The 19768-nt window shown below is 38.2% G+C and overlaps 2 protein-coding genes across 2 annotated transcripts in view; both read right to left on the bottom strand.

The window, feature by feature from the left end:
* Positions 1–19768, bottom strand: part of RPL39 (ribosomal protein L39) — a 362820-nt gene that overhangs the window by 97221 nt on the left and 245831 nt on the right. The gene's annotated exons all lie outside the window — the stretch shown is intronic.
* On the bottom strand, positions 883–18067 carry NKAP (NFKB activating protein). The gene is made up of 9 exons (XM_012739204.2): positions 17570–18067; positions 14191–14271; positions 12725–12795; positions 12397–12537; positions 10168–10231; positions 8233–8342; positions 8065–8140; positions 6951–7100; positions 883–2288 (listed from the first exon to the last, which is right to left on the bottom strand). The coding sequence occupies exons 1-9, from the start codon at positions 17953–17955 to the stop codon at positions 2114–2116; spliced, it is 1254 nt and encodes a 417-aa protein (XP_012594658.1). The 5' UTR covers positions 17956–18067; the 3' UTR covers positions 883–2113.

The raw sequence follows: 19768 nt of genomic DNA, 5'->3' as shown, positions 1-19768 counted from the left end.
AATAAATTAACATCTTCTATTTCATTTACTTAACAAACATTTGTTGAGTATCTACTCTATAGAGACAGGAGAATCAAATGCAAATTCATAATATTCATATATCACAAAAATGCTGCATTTAAACTACCTTGCCTACTGAAAATAAGAGAACATACTCACATTCAGTCTCTAGGAACCAGTAACAAAAAAATAATGCCCATGGAGAATAAAATTTTTAAGTGGGATTATAAAATTATAAAATTTTATTATACAGGAAAGCAGATGGATTAAGATTCACAAGTTTGGAAGCTAGTTTCCTTTTAATTTAAGGAATCTACAGATTTATTAGGCTAGGCAGCAACTATGATGAGATGTAAATAAATAGAAATCATTTCAAATTCAGGAGCCATAAATGTTGCTACATGCTGACTGCTTAGTTCAGTAGGTGTGGGTTAAAAGTAGACATTTTCCTAGAACATATGTTAAATCGTAAAAATTTTGCTCTATACTTTGAACTATGACTGCTTTAAAACTTTTGAAAAATAACCACTTTAAGATAAGAGGGCATTTTATAACAGCATAGTCAGAATTTCCCCATCAACCAGGTAATTTCAATTTATCCTAGACATGTGATAATAATACAGATCAAAATAACCTTACCAGAAGAAGCCAAAACTTCCACTGTCCCCTCCCCTTTCATTCTTGTGACCTAACTAAAATTGAGCAAAGTGAAGAAGATCATCATTTCATAATCCCACAATTTTCCATTTCTTCCAAATAGCATAAAAAAGTGATAAAGTGAGGGACTTCTATACAACATTAAGGATTAAACTGAATGACAGGTTAAAAAAATAAACTGAAAGGTATAAATGTTTAAAAATGAAATCTGCTTATTACACAAAGGACAGAGTTAAAACATGTTTAGTATCATTTTAGCTTCATCCTTATGAAACAACTAAGTTAAAATACTGATTCATTACATTTTTCCTATCAGAACTCTTGACCATAGTTGACTCCCATTCTTTTTATTTTATTTTTTTTGAGACAGAGTCTCACTCTGTTGCCCAGGCTAGAGTGAGTGCCATGGCGTCAGCCTAGCTCACAGCAACCTCAAACTCCTGGGCTCAAGCAATCCTGCCTCAGCCTCCAGAGTAGCTGGGACTACAGGTATGCGCCACCATGCCCGGCTAATTTTTTCTATATATATTAGTTGGCCAATTACTTTATTTCTATTTATAGTAGGGATGGGGTCTTGCTCTTGCTCAGGCTGGTTTCGAACTCCTGACCTCAAGCAATCCACCCGCCTAGACCTCCCAGAGTGCTAGGATTACAGGCATGAGCCATTGCCCCTGGCCTCCCATTCTTTTTAGATGTTATCCTATCATCAAAGTACAGCTTAGATTGAAAAATGTACTTACGTTGGCCCAACAGTAGACTCCCCAAGACTTCATATTTGAATGAACCATGTTTAAGTAACCTACCAATAATTAAAAAAACTTAATGTTCATATTTTTAATTCAACAAGTCTGTGGATTAGTTTGCTTTTTGTTTTGTTTGTTGGTTTTGGAGTCGAGGTAGGGATTTAAACCAAAATACATCATTTCCAGGGTAGACTATATATTGTATTATACAAGTCAGTTTTCAAATTCCAGATTTGTTTTTTTCAGCAATGCCTTCATTTTGTTAACAAAAGTGGCCTCCTATATGTTTCTATCGAGTCAATTTATAACACATTCAACACAGAGGAATGATAATTTCCCATAAGTTCAGTTGCAGTAGAGGTGAAGGTGGGATGGGCTTCCTGTAGAGTTAATGGGAACACTGTCCCATGGCATCAGATTTAAGTTCCTTATCTCACTGACACTTTCTCTCCATGCCACCTCTTCCACTATAGAATTTCATTCATAATTTGGATTTTTAAACCGGAAAGTTATTATGGTCAATCCAAAATAACCCAAAGAACTTGCTAGAGTTATATCAATAAGCAGCTTTTTATTGAAGGACTGAAAGAATTAAATAGAAGGCACAGTAGCACTGTAAAGCTTTTTCAGAGCATACTCTTTTTGTGTTTATGTGTGGAATCCAGACTTTCTTTTTTGTTGTTAAAAATGTCTGTTGAATAATCAGAAAATTTTTATTTGTCATCTTTCCCTTTGGTCTTTCTGTATACCATCTCTCGAAAACTGGCCAGAATCTTGTTCTCCCTCTTTCGTCTCTCTTCTTGGTTAAAGGATGCAAGAGCTCTCTTCTCATCAGCACTATAGATCTGGTTCTCTTTTCGCAGTCGCACAGCCTCCATTCGGCGATGCCTGGAGATAATTTTATTTTTGGCTTAATTTCTCATAATTATATTCAAAGCATATCCACATTAATCCTTTCTTAATACAGAGTGGTCTATTTAAAAGCTGACATATAGAAGCTGTTTTTGAAATGGGTTAAATTTTCTTTTCCTCTTTTTTATTTTATTTTATTTTTAAGACAATGTCTTACTCTGTTACCCTGGCTAGAGTGCTGTGGTGTCAGCCTAGCTCACAGCAACCTCAAACTCCTGGGCTCAAGCAATCCTTCTGCCTCAGCCTCCTGAGTAGCTGGGACTTCAGGCATGTGCCACCATGCCTGGCTAACTTTTTCTATTTTTGGCGAGACGGGGTCTTGCTCTTGCTCAGGCTGGTCTGAACTACTGAGCTCAAACGATCCTCCTGCCTCAGCCTCCCAGAGTGTTAGGATTACAGGTATGAGCCACCATGCCTGGCCTAAAATGGGTTAAATTTTCAAAAAATCACTTGTTTTATCTGTTGATGTGTTCATTGATTCATTTCTAGTATTCAAATAATGATCTCTGATGTTCTGTCAACATGGTGAATGTTATCATTAATTTTAAATACTCAGGGCATAAGTTTAGTTGTTTGTAGTAAAACAACTAGAAATGGGCAAATCAGTAAACTTCCTAGGTGGTATGTCCATTTGCCTTTGTGGAATCGATAGTAGGATAGATGAAAGATTTAACCTGTAATCAATTAGGAGGAACTTCTTCAAGGATCTAATTTACCATACAACCAAAAGAACCAAGTCTAAACCTATAATTAAAGAGCAGTTTTTATGATTAAATTTAACTTCCTTAGAATCCAGTAGTGGCTCAAAAAAAAAAAAAAAAAAAAAAGAAAGAAAGAAAGAAGGTATTTTGTACAAGGGCCAAATCAGTAAAGGATAGGAGCGCAGAGGCAGAAGGAAACTATGATGTCACCTTCAAAAGGTCTTTTATTTAGAGGGAAAATTTCATGAAAACCTGCCTCTTTTATGTATATGTACCCAATTCTACATAATCAGTTCAAGAACCTTGCATAATGTCTAGAAAAATGGAGAAAAACTGGGTAAGGGGAGAAGGGAAGAATCTCAGGTTATCATGAAGGTGGGGGAGTGACAAGATGGGAGAATCAAAAAGATAACAACATCAGGTTGCTTAGGGTACAGTGAGTGTGGCAGTTTATTGGAACAGAAAGTGCTACATGAATGATGCTACATCCATGAAGACATCTTCTAGTACATGGGAAAGATTTTCTCCATGGTGCCCAGGTCATAAAGTATATGCATGCTCAACTTTCCAAGATAATGCCAGATTGTTTTCCAAAGTGTCTGTACCAATTTACAGTAGAATCAGCAATATTTAAGAGGTCCTGTAGATCTACATCGTCTCAAATGCTTAGTATTATTACAACTTTGAACTTTTGTCTATCAAATCGGTATGAGATGGTATTTCAGTATGTTCTTGATTTCTAATTCCAATGATAATAAACATCATTTTATGTATGTATGGAACCATATGTATTTCTTCTGACAAATGCCTGTTTGTGTCATTTTCCCATTTTCCTTTTGGGTTTATAGATATTCTTTAAATATTCTCAATAATAACTCTTTATCAGTTGTGTGTATTCCAAGATCTTATCCCAGCTTGGAACTTGTCTTTTTACTCATTTTAAGGTGTCATTTGATGAACAAAAGTTCTTATTTTTAACCTAGGCAAATTTATCAGTATTTTATTTTATTTTTTGGCTTTTTATTGTTTTCTTTAAAAATGCTTCCCCACCCCAGGTCTAAAAGAGATCTTCTCTTAAAGTCCTTAATCTAGCTGCATTGATTTTTATACTTAGTGATGTAGGGTCCTACCTTCATCTTTTTCCATATGGATAATTATTTCTTTCCTGTTCCATTTATTGAACAGTGCCTTCATTCCCCAATGATCTAACATGCCATCTCTTTCATATATTGAAATACCAAACACGTATGGTTCTGCCCTTGGACTCTGTATTTTATTCCACTGAACAATGTGGTTGTTCTTCTATGCTTTCTAAAAGCACTGTAAGCTTCATAATAAATCCTCATATCTGGTAGGGCAAATCTCACCTTCTTCCTCTTTTCCTTTGGAAGTGACCTGGCTATTCTTGGCCTTTTAGTCTCACATACATTTTAGAACTAGCTTATTAAGTTTCATGATAAACTCTGTTGTGATTTTTGTTTGGAACTGTAATTAAATCTACAGATCAATTTGGGAAGAACTGTCAACTTTACAATATTGGCTTCCTATAAATGAACATGGCATATCTCCACTTAGGTCTTCTTCAGTGTCTCTTTTTTTTTCTTTTTATACAGAGTCTCACTGTGTTGCCCAGGCTAGAGTGCCGTGGCGTCAGCCTAGCTCACAGCAACCTCAAACTCCTGGGCTCAAGCGATCCTTCTGCCTCAGCCTCCCGAGTTGCTGGGACTATAGGCATGTGCCACCATGCCCAGCTAATTTTTTCTATATATTTTTAGTTTGCCAATTAATTTCTTTCTATTTATAGTAGAGATGTGGTCTCCCTCTTGCTCAGGCTTGTTTTGAACTCCTGACCTTGAGCGATCCACCTGCCTTGGCCTCCCAGAGTGCTAGGATTACAGGCGTAAGCCACCACACCCGGCCCTTCAATGTCTCTTAATAATGTTTTATAGTTTTCCCTGTAGAGGTCTTGGGCATCTTTTGTTAAGATTCACTCCTAAGTCCTTCATATTCTCTAATATTATTATAAGTGTTGTTTTCTTTTTATTTAATTACATTTTCTAGTTGTCTGTTGCTGGCATATAGAAATGCAATTGATTTTTGTATATTAACCTTATATCCAATCTTTTTTTTTTTTTTTTTTTGAGACAGAGTCACACTCTGTTGCCTGGGCTAGAGTACCGTGGCATCAGCCTAGCTCACAGCGACCTCAAACTCCTGGGCTCAAGCAATCCTTCTGCCTCAGCCTCCCATGTAGCTGGTACTACAGGCATGTGCCACCATGCCTGCCTAATTTTTTCTATATATATTTTTAGTTGTCCAATTAATTTCTTTCTATTTTTTTTTTTTTTTTGAGACAGAGTCTCGCTTTGTTGCCCAGGCTAGAGTGAGTACTGTGGCGTCAGCCTAGCTCACAGCAACCTCAAACTCCTGGGCTCAAGCAATCCTTCTGCCTCAGCCTCCCGAGTAGCTGGGACTATAGCATGCGCCACCATGCCTGGCTAATTTTTTCCATATATATATTAGTAATATTAGTTGGCCAATTAATTTCTTTCTATTTATAGTAGAGACGAGGTCTCACTCTTGCACAGGCTGGTTTTGAACTCCTGACCTCGAACAATCCGCCCGCCTTGGCCTTCCAGAGTGCTAGGATTACAGGCGTGAGCCCGGCCCCAACCATTTGTTAAACTCTCCTCTTATTTGTAATTCATCTGAAGATTCTTTGGGATTTTTCTGTGTAAATAATCATATTATTCACAAAAAATGACATGGTTATATCCTCCTTTCTAATTCTTATGCTTCTAATTTCTTTTTCTTATCTTACTGTGCTGGTCCTCTGATACAATGTTTCAAATATTGGTCCTCAGAATTCCAAGATTCTGGAAGTACTTCTGGGGTTCTCTAAATATTTGCCCTCCAATGTCATTTAAAAATAGTTATCTACTTAAAAGTTTATAAAGCTTTAAAGAATCCAAACTTGAATTTGATCTTACTACTGCTGCATTATTAGCTTATTCTTCTGGTTCTTTCAGGTACTTTGCTTTCTTTTCCCTAATTTTATATTCATTTCCCTATGGCCACCTGATGTATTTCTTTTTTTTTTTTTTTTTTTTGAGACAGAGTCTCACTTGTTGCCCAGGCTAGAGTGAGTGCCGTGGCGTCAGCCTAGCTCACAGCAACCTCAATCTCCTGGGCTCAAGCAATCCTACTGCCTCAGCCTCCCGAGTAGCTGGGACTACAGGCATGTGCCACCATGCCCAGCTAATTTTTTCTATATATATTAGTTGGCCAATTAATTTCTTTCTATTTATAGTAGAGATGAGGTCTCACTCTTGCTCAGGCTGGTTTCGAACTCCTGACCTTGAGCAATCCGCCCATCTCGGCCTCTCAGAGAGCTAGGATTACAGGCGTGAGCCACCACGCCCGGCCTCACCTGATGTATTTCTTAATCCTTTTCTATTATTCATTCTCAGAAAGCTGGGTCCACATAAAATAGGAGGCAAACTTGCAAACCAGGCAATACTGTCTTACGAAAATGCTTTCCTAACTACCAAAATGCCACATTTCTCATGGGGCAGTGATAAGTAGATGAATTTAACTACATCCTCCAGTGTATAAAATATCTGTACCAAAATATCGCCTAGGAAAAAACACTGGAAAGAGATTGATTCTTTGAAGTTGGAGATACAGCTGATTTTTGGCTGACTTGCATATAGATTTGGAATTTTAGACAACTGTGATTATACCAATAAAACTAATATCAAACCATTATTTATACTCTATTTTTCATTAGGAGTAGTCACTTATACTTTCCTACTTGAGGTTAAGAAAAAAAAGGAATAGTCACTTAATGAAAATTAATCACCAAAATATAATTTTTGTAGTAAGAAAGAAGGAAAAGATCTAATCATGGAAACTGACCTCAATAACAACAACATACCTGCTACCACTCATTACGTAACCTGAGCATTCAAATGATGCAATTTCTTCACTTGTCAAGCCAATTTCACCTCTTCGTGGGATACGTTTTCCAGCTTTTACATATTCAGCCATAGCTGCACCTTCACCAGGTAACAGAGCATGGCCATAGCTACAAAGTAATTCAGAATTCAGAAAAGGTCCATTAAACCATCTCAGTATCTCAATATAAAAAGCACATCATCTAAAGAGAGCACAAGAAAACATTTTCTCCCAGACAACAGTAGAAATATCAATGCTCAGCAGTAGTGTTTTGGGAAGCCCAATGTGAATTACTTCATTTTAATTAGTGAACACTGCACTATGACCTATATAACTAACCCAGAAATGCAGAAATATTTTGGAATAACAAAAGAGGTTATGTTAGTGAGTGCAGATTCGTGGTTTACAATTATGGATTAATTTACCCCCATAGGTACTGCCATTACTGGTTCTGCCTCTAGCTGATTCCCTTTCCCCCAAAAAAAATCTAAAGTAAAGAAATAATATATCTCAAATTAACATACTTTTTAGACTTATAGCCAAAACTAATGATATATATTGACAATTATCAATTTCCTTCAAAGGATTTTAAAAGCTACCATCCCTTTATTCAATTCAGTGAATGTTTCTTATGTACCTATTAAATCCAAAGCTTGTAATAGAAAAATAATCTGTCCTTGTGGAGTTTACATATTAATAAGAATGTAACTGTACTACAAGGTAAAATATATATATTGCATAAAAGAAATAGAAAATGCTGTGAGGATTAAAGAGGGATAGAAATCACATCTATTTGTAGAGGGGAAGTATTAGAAATGAGCATATGCCCATCCTTTTGAAAAGGGCTTTGGAGCATGGTAAAGATTTTAATATGAAGAAATTGGGGGTAGGAAAGAAAACAGAGGGCAGAGAAAAGAAGGGAAGGCATGTTGGGGGAAGAAACAAGCTGAACAAGGCCCAAAAGTGGGAAAGTGCACAATCAGTTGGAGCCTGGGGTATAAATAAGGGACTAGACGGAGATAAGCTTGGCAAGGTAAGTTAGAAGCATACTTTTTGGAAGATACTTTAAATATTATAAATGCACTGCTACTTACTTCAAAGGTTTATCATCTTGAGAGGCAAGTGTTTTTGGAGCTTCTGGGCCAATCAAATCTGAGGGTTCTTCAGCCTCTGCATGAAAGATGTTCAGAAACACATTTACATTTTGACTAATCAGTTAATGTTTCATTTGTTCTGAGTTAAAGTCTATCAGAAGAACCTACTTGATCGATCCTTCCAGGGATTTTCCAGAAACTCTTCTTGAGAATCTTTAGAACTTGAATCACTGGATTCTTTTCTGTTCTTCTTAGACTTCTTTTTCTTGTATTTCTTCCTGTGGGGATTATAATTTGATACAAATTCATTTAATATTCCCATGTTAAAGGGCATGGGAATATTAAGGCAATGAAAGGTAAGTCATTAAAATGATCTGAATTCCTAGCTTATTCAAATTTGCTAGAGAATAATTTTAATTAAAAAATCTTCTATAAAAAAAAAAAAATCTTCTAACTTATTTCACCAAATCGTTTCACTATAAAAAAGATCAGTGAAGGGAACCATGAAATATAGTTCTCATGTTGTATAAAAACAACATAAGTAAAACAGCCTAAAAAATTACTCTTACCAATTTGAGCATTAATAATAAAGTACAATAAATTAAAATACACCAAATATGTTTAAATCCTTGGGTTCATAATGATATTAAAAAAATCCAACCCATTATTTTGAAAACTCAACAACAACAAAATCAATTATCCTGCCCTTATTATACAAACTGTATTTCAGGGTATCTAAACAGTTGATGAGGGTAAGCTTATCTTATAGAATTATCCTACCTAATAAATGAAGAAGGAAAGCCAGAATTAGACTTTCACCATTTTGCAATCCCTAATGAAATAATAGATCTAGGCAATGGCTGCTAATGTGATAAAAAGAGACAACCAGACATTTATTTGCACCTCCTGATGGAAGTACACAGCACCACCTATGTAGTATTCCTGCCCCAAATTCAAATCTGAATATTGCCAAGCCTCAAGACCAGGGGTCCTCAAACTTTTTATTTATTTATTTATTTTTGAGACAGAGTCTCGCTTTGTTGTCCAGGCCAGAGTGAGTGCCGTGGTGTCAGCCTAGCTCACAGCAACCTCAAACTCTTGGGCTCAAGCGATCCTACTGCCGCAGCCTCCCAAGTAGCTGGGACTATAGGCATGCGCCACCATGCCCAGCTAATTTTTTCTATATATATTAGTTGGCCAATTAATTTCTATTTATAGTAGAGATGGGGTCTCACTCTTGCTCAGGCTGGTTTTGAACTCCTGACCTCGAGCAATCCGTCCACCTCGGCCTCCCAGAGTGCTGGGATTACAGGCATGAGCCACCGCGCCCAGCTCTCAAACTTTTTAAACAGGGGGCCAGTTCACTGTCCCTCAGATCGTTGGAGGGCCGGACTATAGTTTAAAAAAAACTATGAACAAATTCCTATGCATACTGCACATATCTTATTTTGAAGTAAAAAAACAAATGGGCAAAAACACCCGCGTGTGGCCCCGGGCCGTAGTTTGAGGACGCCTGCTCTAGACCTATCAATCTACAGGAAATAGAGGACAGAAGAATATGCTAAAGGATACCATAAGAATATAATCATGCAACTTATGGATATTATTTGGATCCTGATTGGAATAAACTATAGGAAAAAACTGCTGAGAATTGAGGAACTATTGTTAAATATTTTAGGTGAGATAAATATTTTAGTATTATGGTTATGGTTTTATAAAAAGAAAAGAATGAAGGCTGGGCAAGGTGGCTCATGCCTGTTACCCTAACACTTTGGGAGGCCAAGGTGGGAGGACTGCTTGAGCCCGAGCCTTGAGTTCGAGGTTATAGCGAGCTATGACTGTACCACTGCACTCTAGCCTGGGTGACAGAGTGAGACCCTGTCTGTTAAAAAAAAAAAAAAAAAGAGAGAAAGGTGGTGAATTCTTTACAGATGGAATAATATCTGAGATTGGCTCCAAAATAAATGGGGGAATGATGGAGACTGCCTATGAGTTGATAATTGTTCAAATTGGGTGATGGATACATGGGAGATCATTACACTACTTTATGTAATTTTATATATATTTGAACTTTTCTACAATAAAAATTAAACAAAAACTGACGATCTGTGTTTCTTCTTCCTTTCCTTCTTCTTGGCTTTCTTTGCTCTCCTTCTTGTATCTTCATCTGCAAATTAAAGCACATTATTAATTGAGAAAAAAATTTAAACTCTAAAACCTCAACACTTTTAAGCAGATGAATATCCTACTGCTGTCCCATTTTTTGTTACAGAGAAATTAATTCATTGAAACATTTCTTCCTATTTATCAGAAAGTGTACTAGGCTTTGGGGACACAAAAATTAAACACACTAGGTATTAGGTGATACAGGGTATTATTATTAATTTTATTGTGTGAGACAGTGTTGTGCTTAAGGAGGAAACTGCCTTTTATTTTGTAGACATGCATACAGAAATATTTAGGCTGGAAGTGTGACGATATCTATAATTTACTTAGAATATCTCAGAAAAAACTCATCCTTGAAACAAATATGTCAAAATACAAACAACTTAAATCTGGGTGATAAGTATATGGTATTAATTATACTATTCTCTTTATTTTTCTGAATATTTGAAGATTTTCATGATAAAAAGGGGAAAAAACTGTATGTGTTGGAGAGGGGAAGGAGAATGCTTTCTAGGAGCTCAGTCGAATGAAGGAGACTGATAAAGAGATAGATACAATCTGGAATAACAGAGGGAAGCTTGGGGTGCTCTCCAAATCAGATTGATCTGGAGAGGGTGGCTGAGGAATGGTTAACCTGAGGAAAAGGTGATTTTTAAGCTAATTCTTTTTAAAATCAGTTGATTACAAAAGTAATGCACGCCTATTGTTGCAATGAGTAAGCCAAGCTGGATGGAGGGACAGGTTGGCATTAGGCGGAAGGACTTTCTGTACCAAGTAACACAGTCAAGAGAAAGAACATGGAATACTGAGGAGACAGAAAGTAGCTGTCAGGCTACAGAGGATAGTACAAGAGAGAGTGACAGGGTATATGTGATTAGACAGAGATCAATCAGGGTCTGAACTTTACCCTGAAGGCTATGGAGAGCTATTGAAGGATTTTAAATAGGGGACTAAAAGTTTCATCTTCCAGTAGTGAAATGATATTGGGGGCCAAGGAACCCAGGCAATATCAGAGGAAAGAGAGCCTCTATGTAATGTGCCAATCCATAGGAGGCACCTTCTGGTCAATCGTCAGTGGAAACATCACAAAAATGAGGCTTTTTGTGATGTACCACCCCAAAAGGGGTGCCTTGCATCAATAGGCAGCCAGCCTGAACAGAGTACTTTATGGCATGTCTGGTAATTTTTGAAAATTGTACAGACATGGCCATTGGGCATGAGAATTACACATAAGAGCCCTTCCACTGATGCAGTCCAGTAAGGCTTACTTTGGTGCAGCCCAAACCCCTGACTTGGTCTGGTACCACATGACTCATAAAACTATACACAATACCCAACTATAGTCAGACTGCTTAGGTTTGCATCCCAACTGCCTGAACTTGGGTGAGATACATATCACCTGTTCTGTGCCTCTATTTCTTCATGCATAATATGTACCCTATAGATATTGTATGGATTAAATGGCAATAATGAATACAAAGCACTTATCAGGATGCTTAGCACAAAGTCAACAAGCATTTAAAAACTCTTCACTATTATTGTTGTTTTTTAAGAAACGTCTTCTAAAATAAGTTTTAAGAAGTAAAACTAGGGCCGGGCGCAGTGGCTCACGCCTGTAATCCTAGCACTCTGGGAGGCCGAGGCGGGCGGATTGCTCAAGGTCAGGAGTTTGAAACCAGCCTGAGCAAGACCGAGACTCTGTCTCTACTATAAATAGAAAGAAATTAATTGGCCAACTAATATATATAGAAAAAATTAGCTGGGCATGGTGGCACATGCCTGTAGTCCCAGCTACTCGGGAGGCTGAGGCAGTAGGATTGCTTGAGCCCAGGAGATTGAGGTTGCTGTGAGCTAGGCTGACGCCACGGCGCTCACTCTAGCCTGGGCAACAAAGCGAGACTCTGTCTCAAAAAAAAAAAAAAAAAAAAAAAGAAGTAAAACTAGGCCAGGTGTGGTGGTACACACATTATCCCAGCTCCTCAGGAGGCTGAGACAAGAGGACTGCTTTAGCCCAGAAGTTGGAGGCTGTAGTAAGCTATGATGACTCCGTTGCACTCTCACCCAGGCAACAGAGCAAGATTCCTATCTCAAAAAACAAAAAGAAAAAAAGAAGTAAAACAAACTAGTTTTGAGGCAAGGTTTGCAAAATAAAGTTGGCTTTCTTACCACTAGAGTCTGTTTCAGAATCAGAGTCACTGTCGCTATCTTCAGAATACTTCTTGTGTTTTCTTTTAGATGATTTTTTCTTTCTCCTTTTCTTAGACCTTTCTTTTGAATGACCAGATTTCTTCTTCTTCTTTTTTTCGTCTATAGAAAATACAAATAAAAAACTTCTAAAAAAAGTATTTCTGAACATCAATTTTATTCTATTTGAAATACTGAAAAGGAATAGATGATGAGCAATTTGAGTAAATGCGAAGTCTAATGTTCAACTATTTATAAATTTATTTTTTTAAACTTCTCAATAAAATAGCTCTGTATTTTAAAAAAATACCTTCTGAAGAAGAAGCTGAAGAAGTACTTTTCTTTGGTTCTTCATCCTCTACTGGTGTATGTTCGTCAGAGCTGAATTAAAGATAAATACATTTGTATAATGCTTTAGAGTTTACAGAGTGCTATTCAAACAAAGCAGCATGGAGAATTTATATTTTCAGAAGAAACTACAGGGCAAAGATAGACAAGTGAGAATCATGAAGAAAGATGAAAGAAACTAGCTATAAGAAGGCTAAGGGAAGACTTCATAATTTTATTCTAAGTGTGTAAAGGACATATAGTAGAGCAACTATTCTGTCTCCTTAGAGCAAGAACCCGACAAGCTACAGTCTAAAGAGATTTTTTTCTGTTGTAGAGAATTCTGAAAATAAGTATTATTAAAGTTCTACGATAGTTTTCCTTTTTTTTTTGAGACAGAGTCTCACTCTGTTGCCCAGGCTAGAGTGACATGGTGTCAGCCTAGCTCACAGCAACCTCAAATTCCTGGGCTCAAGCGATCCTCCTGTCTCAGACTCAAGAGTAGTTGGGACTACAGGCATGCACTGCCATGCCCGGCTAATTTTTTTATATATACATTTTTAATTATCCAGCTAATTTCTTTCTATTTTTTTTTAGTAGAGACAGGTCTTGTTCTTGTTCAGGCTGGTCTCGAACTCCTGAGCTCAAACTATCCACCGGATTCGGCCTCCCAGAATGCTCCAGGATTACAGATGTGAGCCACCACGCCTGGCTTCTAGGTTAGTTTAGAAAGGGAGTTTCCATATCATATAATCTTTTCTTCTGAAGAGCACACCTGGAATAACTTAGGTATTGTCTACAAAATCATTTTTAGGGTTTCTTCCAACTCTAATTCCATGAATTCAAGCTCCTTGAGCGTTTTCCAAAGCCATCTATAAGAACAAGTTTCAGACAATAATGCTTTATCATCCTGTCATAAATTACAGGTTTACCTGTAAAGCACACTGTCTCAACTCAACCTAAAGCAGACATAGAAATAAAAGAAGAAACTTACGAGTAGCCCCAAAAGAAATAAGCAAAAAGAAAAAGCATTAAGCCTTCAGATGGTATTATATATAGGAAAATCAACTAAACAAAATCATTCATTTTTAAAAATCCCTGTATAATGCTAATACCTGGCATGTAATCTGCTACTGGTTTAGGTGAGAAAAGAAATTCAAAATATTTATAATATAAATGTACCATTTGTTTTTAACACTGAACCTTTCTATCAATAGAAAATCAGCACCCTATGAATTACAATTTAAAATCTACTAACATCTACTAGCAACATGTCTAAATATTTAGATACATTCCATATTTTTAAAACCTAAGGGGTTAAATCACAAAAGAGAAGAAAAATGGGGAAATATAGTAATACTTAAAGTTCTTCACTTAACAAAAATTTTTACAATAGACTCAGGATTTAAACAAATGTCGTAACATATTTAAGTATTTTTAACCACTTACTCTGGTTCAGGATTCTTCGGAGAAAGTCCCCATACTTCAGGAGCTCCCAACTCTCCAATCCTCTCTCTCTCACTTAATCTCCTAGAAGATATAGACATGTAAATTATAACTCAGTGGCTAAATTGTTTCCTAAATATATAATCAAATTCAACAGGAGTCCTGTCAAGTTCTATTTTCCCTTAATATTTTAATCATTAATAAAAACTTGGTTTAAATAAACTCATGGCCGGGCGTGGTGGCTCACACCTGTAATCCTAGCACTTTGGGAGGCCGAGGTGGGCGGATCGCTCAAGGTCAGGAGTTCGAAACCAGCCTGAGCAAGAGCAAGATCCCGTCTCTACTATAAATAGAAAGAAATTAATTGGCCAACTAAAACTATATATAGAAAAAGTTAGCCAGGCATGGTGGCGCATGCCTGTAATCCCAGCTACTTGGGAGGCTGAGGCAGGAGGATCTCTTGAACCTTCAAGTTTGAGGTTGCTGTGAGGGAGGCTAACGCCATGGCACTCTAACCTGGGCAACAGAGTGAGACTCTGTCTCAAAAAATAAATAAATAAATGTAAACTCATCACTTAGGATTTGATGTTCTCATAATACTATCAAATGATACAGACTGCAGAAATGATAGCTTGGGAGACTTTCAAGTGCATCCCTTCTGCCAAATGAATGACATAGCTTCTAATTGCTCATCTCAACATCTATAATATTTAACAGAAACAGTTCTACATTTGGAAATAACATCATTTGTTTATACACATTTATGAAAATAAAGAGAGGTCTCCTTTGATCTGGTCAAACCTTCAGTTTTGAGAAACCCAGAAATTATTGAAGGATGCATTCGAAGTAGAAAATAAGAGTTCTGAAAATGAAAGAAAAGTTTTACTTGACAAAAATTGTACTCAATGAGATACAGAGTTTGTTCCCTCTCTGTTTTCCTTTTAGTTCCTGTTTAGAAAAGCAGTACATTCTCTACTCTTTGGAGGGCACTAAAATCTTTATCTTCTTTTGTTTTATAATGTTTGTGGTTTCTTCTGTTTTAATTTTTGCTATTATTTATAAACTAAAAAACAAAACAAAAACTTAAGGTTCAATTTCTCGAAGTTTAGCTGCTTATGATTCCATTAGTTTTTTTTTTAATTTACAAAATAAACATAATTGATTTGTTTGAATAAATTATTTTCTACTTTATTTATTTATTTTTTTTTGAGACAGAGTCTCGCTTTTGTTGCCTAGGCTAGAGTGAGTGCCATGGCGTCAGCCTAGCTCACAGCAACCTCAATCTCCTAGCTCAAGCAATCCTTCTGCCTCAGCCTCCCAAGTAGCTGGGACTACAGGCATGTGCCACCATGCCCAGCTAATTTTTATATATATATATATATATATATATTAGTTAGCCAATTAATTTCTTTCTATTTATAGTAGAGACGGGGTTCTCGCTCTTGCTCAGGCTGGTTTCGAACTCCTGACCTTGAGCAATCCGCCCACCTCGGCCTCCCAGAGAGCTAGGATTACAGGCGTGAGCCACCACGCCTGGCCTTCTACTTTATTTTTAAGAGACAGTGTCTCCCTCCGTCACCCAGGCTGGAATGCTGTGATCATAGGTGACTATAACCTCAAACTCCTGGGCTCAAGTGAGTCTCCTGCCTCAGGCTCCCTAGTTCCTAGGACTACAGGCACTCACCACCATGCCTAGCTAATTTTTAAATTATTTTGTAGATAGCCCAGGCTTGTCTCAAACTCCTAGTCTCAAGCAATCTGCTCACCTCAGCCTCCCAAAGTGCTGGGATTACAGGCGTAAGCCACCACACCAAGCCAATTTTCTACTCCTTCATTCAGGGGAAAAGGTATGATAACTACGCAGAGTCAGACTCAAAGGGTTTCCCACTTGAAGAAACAATCTAAAAGGGAACATACTTATAAATGTATTTGAAATTTATGCATATAAGGGGAAGAATGCCAATCAGACTGTAAAGAACACTAAGTCCTGTTCTCATACCAGTTCCCACTTGGCTTCATCTGTATTGTTAAGCTGAATTATTTATCTTCTAAATGTACATATACAAATTTCATCCAAGCAGTTCTGACATCTTTTGGTGAAGATTCTCCAATCAGAAGCCACCTGCTTTTTGATTGACATAGCCTGTGAGTATCTTTCTGAAAAATTGAACTTGGAGAGATAGGTCTCCAACACTAACTCAGGACTGTTTTTACTGTTTCTGCTCCCATGCATGAAGCACTAATGGCTAACACTTATGGAATATTTATTATGTTCTAGGTATTAATTTATTATAACCCTAAAATCCTTGGTACTAGTTTTATCCCATTTTTAATGGTGAGGAAATGAAGCTTACAAAGGTTAAGTTATTTGTCCAAGGACACACTGCTATTAAGTGACAAGAGCTTCAAACTCAGGCAGTCTGATTCTGGAGCATGTCTTTTTCATCATTATACTTTATTATCTCTCACTGATGGAAGTAAAAGAAATATGAAGACATCTCCCAACTGTTCAAACTTTAACCTGCCCCTCAATGCCTGTAGTATTTCTAAAGTTCTTGTTTTTTAAAAATATATAGTGCATGTAAATCACTTAGTACAGTGCCTGAAACATAATTTAACAGCTAATATACTGTTAATTATAAGCCTTTTCCTTTCTTCTTCTTAAACTAATTATTTTTCCACTCCAATATTCACTGTCATTAGAGATCTGATCTCATCCTTGTGTCATTTTTCATCAAGATTGGTATCATTTAACAAGATCTTTCTCAAAGTAGCCTCATCCACAGCTTAGATCACTCTTCCTACATTTATCTAATCATCTTGTCTGAGAAAAGATGTCTTGTCTGTTTTCCTCCTCTCCAATTTAAACCCTTAATTTCAACCCTTCTGAATTCCCTACAAAATATTTTCACTTACATATCCTGTTATCTCACACCTGTCTGTTCCTTCCTTCAATAAGCAATGGCTGCATGCTAACAAAGTGTTAGGCACTGCGAATTCTGTGATCAATAAAATAGGGCTCCTCCTTCCCACGAGTTCAGTCTAGTGGGGAATAAAAATATGTTTACGAATGACAACGACACAACCAAGTAAATGCTACAATTCCGGTAGGTCTGAGATTCTTGGTCATGTCCACTAACAAATCAGGATGCGAAAAGGGATTGTAGGAGACTAAGGCACTGTATGAAGGGACCCGAGGATGAGAGAAAATGTAAGGGAAAAGGACGAATAAAGGGTTGTCGTGGGTGGATTAAAGACATGAAAATGGGCGCAGGGCAGGCAGAGTGAGCGAAACGCAAATAGTAAGAAGCGGAATGAACGATAAATCGGACTCCAAAGGCAGACGGGCTAGTACACAAAAAGGTGCGGCCGTCTCACTCACTTCTGCCGCAGGCTCTCCTCCCTCTCCTTGTCGAGAAGGCTAGGCCATGGCTTGTCGCTCCCATAGGGGCGCGAGTAGCCGCCATAATAGGCGGACGAGGAGGCAGAAGCGAAGGTGGTGCCGCGCGGTGCTGAGGGCCGCTCTCGAGAACGCGAACGCGAGCGGGAGCGGTAGGACTGGTTTCTGGAGCCTTGGCTGAGACCACCCAGGTGATGGCTAAGGCCATTCCTGTCCCCGGACCGAGAGCAAGAGTGTGAACGCGAGCGGCGGCTCCGCGGAGAGCGAGCAGATTTGCTGGGTTTGGGACTCCTCGACGAACTGCGACGTTTTCCACTGGAGCCCAAGGCTTCCCCCTCCGGGCTGCGCGAGCCGGATACGGGAGCCATTGCTACTCCCGGGCTCCCGAAGCTGCGGGAGAAGGGGGCGCTCTCGCGAGCCTTGGGAAGATCTCTGTTGCCTTGGTTCCCAGATCCTGCCTTCGCGCAATCGCCCAAACCTGACGAAACCTTGGAAACAGTTCCGGGTACGTCGGCAAATCCCTTCCCCAAACCTGGGCGGTCCTCGCAGACGGAGAGCGATGTGTGTAACGGTGTAAATAAGCCGGTTAGACAACCGGGTTCGCACATCCTTCCAGTTCCGAGTGAGGCTCTTCAAGTCTTACCTGGGTAGGAGATCACGTCTTTTCTCTGCATCGTACTTGAAATATCTAAAGGAAAGGACGAAGGAACACAAGATACATTTCACTGAATGGCCGTATGAACAACACAGTTGTGCTTGTGTTTTGTGTACTTTCTGTGTGTAATTATATATATGTATATGTTATGTACAGAAATATAAATTATATAATTTCGTTTTTCTTTTTCTTTCCAATCCCAAGCAATATAAGGAATTTATCGCGATTGGTAGTCAGCTATAAACTAAGCCCCGTATTGCCCAGTTAGCTTAGAGGGCACTAATTCTTATATTAATGACTTGAGCCTGATAAACTCCAATTATGTTCACAGCCCGGAGAAAAACTGCATACTTATCCCCCAGTCACCCATCTCCACCGGTATGCTCCAGAACAATGAACTTTTGATCTCATCTTTGTCTAGCCTGCTAAACTAGTCCCATCATATACCAGTCCATCAATATATGGTTAATGATCAGTATTTCTATTCATTTTTACTGTTTTTATTTTCTTTACTTATTTTGAGACAGGGTCTCCCTCTGTTGCCTGGGCTAGAGTGCAGTGGATTCATGAGAGCTCAGTGCAACCTCAAATTCCTGGCCTCAAGTGAACCTCCTGCCTTAGCCTCTCAAAGTAGCAGGATTACAGGCTTGAGCCACTGTGCCTGGCCCTGTTTTTATTTATTTATATAGAGACAGAGTCTCGCTTTGTTGCCCAGGCTAGAGTGAGTGCCATGGCATCAGCCTAGCTCATAGCAACCTCAAACTCCTGGGCTCAAGCAATCCTGCTGCCTCAGCCTCCTGAGTATCTGGGACTACAGGCATGTGCCACCATGCCCAGCTAATTTTTTCTATATATATTAGTTGGCCAATTAATTTCTTCCTCTTTATAGTACAGACGGGGGTCTCGGTCTTGCTCAGGCTGGTTTCGAACTCCTGACCTTGAGCAATCTGCCTGCCTCGGCCTCCCAGAGTGCTAGGATTACAGGCGTGAGCCACCACGCCTGGCCTGATTTGGATTTTTAAAGACACATAGGTTTGCTGTGGAAATTCCAAATCTAGTCTACAAGTACTTGGTGGCCTCTGGAATTTCCCTAATAAGTAACTTAGCAGACTGCAGAAAACAATGCCAATTGGTTATGAGAAATCTACTTTTTTGAAATTTAAGTTAAAGATGTATTACATAATGTTAAATGGAAAAAGCAGGCCATACTATTGAATATCTTCTATGTAAAACCAATTGGTCATGGGAAAGGTCCAAACCTGAATTGAGTAAGACAAATTATGTGATTTGTGATGGGGATTTGGGGAAATTTCTAATAAGAAAGTTTTGAATGGAAAAACTATGCCCTAACTTTTGTGACACCAGGCTGTACACCTTTGCATCAATTGCTTATAAAAGCCAAGTTTGCAACAGTGATTAGTCTATCTTCTCCATGATTGGTGGGTGTGTTCTTTAGTTTCAAAGAGAAAACCCCTACCCCCACCCCTACCTCTACCTCTGATTGGCATGATGCTTTAATTGCTTAG

Source organism: Microcebus murinus, chromosome X, assembly GCF_040939455.1.
Source record: "Microcebus murinus isolate Inina chromosome X, M.murinus_Inina_mat1.0, whole genome shotgun sequence".
Taxonomy (NCBI): domain Eukaryota; kingdom Metazoa; phylum Chordata; class Mammalia; order Primates; family Cheirogaleidae; genus Microcebus; species Microcebus murinus.
This window is presented reverse-complemented; position numbering and strand designations above follow the sequence as displayed.

Coding starts and splice junctions, on each gene's coding strand:
- NKAP (XM_012739204.2), bottom strand. CDS start 17,955: ATGGCTCCCGTATCCGGCTCGCGCAGCCCGGAGGGGGAAGCCTTGGGC. Junction 12,538..12,724: donor TTCAGCTTCTTCTTCAGAAG/GTATTTTTTTAA, acceptor TATTTTCTATAG/ACGAAAAAAAGAAGAAGAAG. Junction 7,101..8,064: donor CAAGATGATAAACCTTTGAA/GTAAGTAGCAGT, acceptor ATTACTTTGTAG/CTATGGCCATGCTCTGTTAC.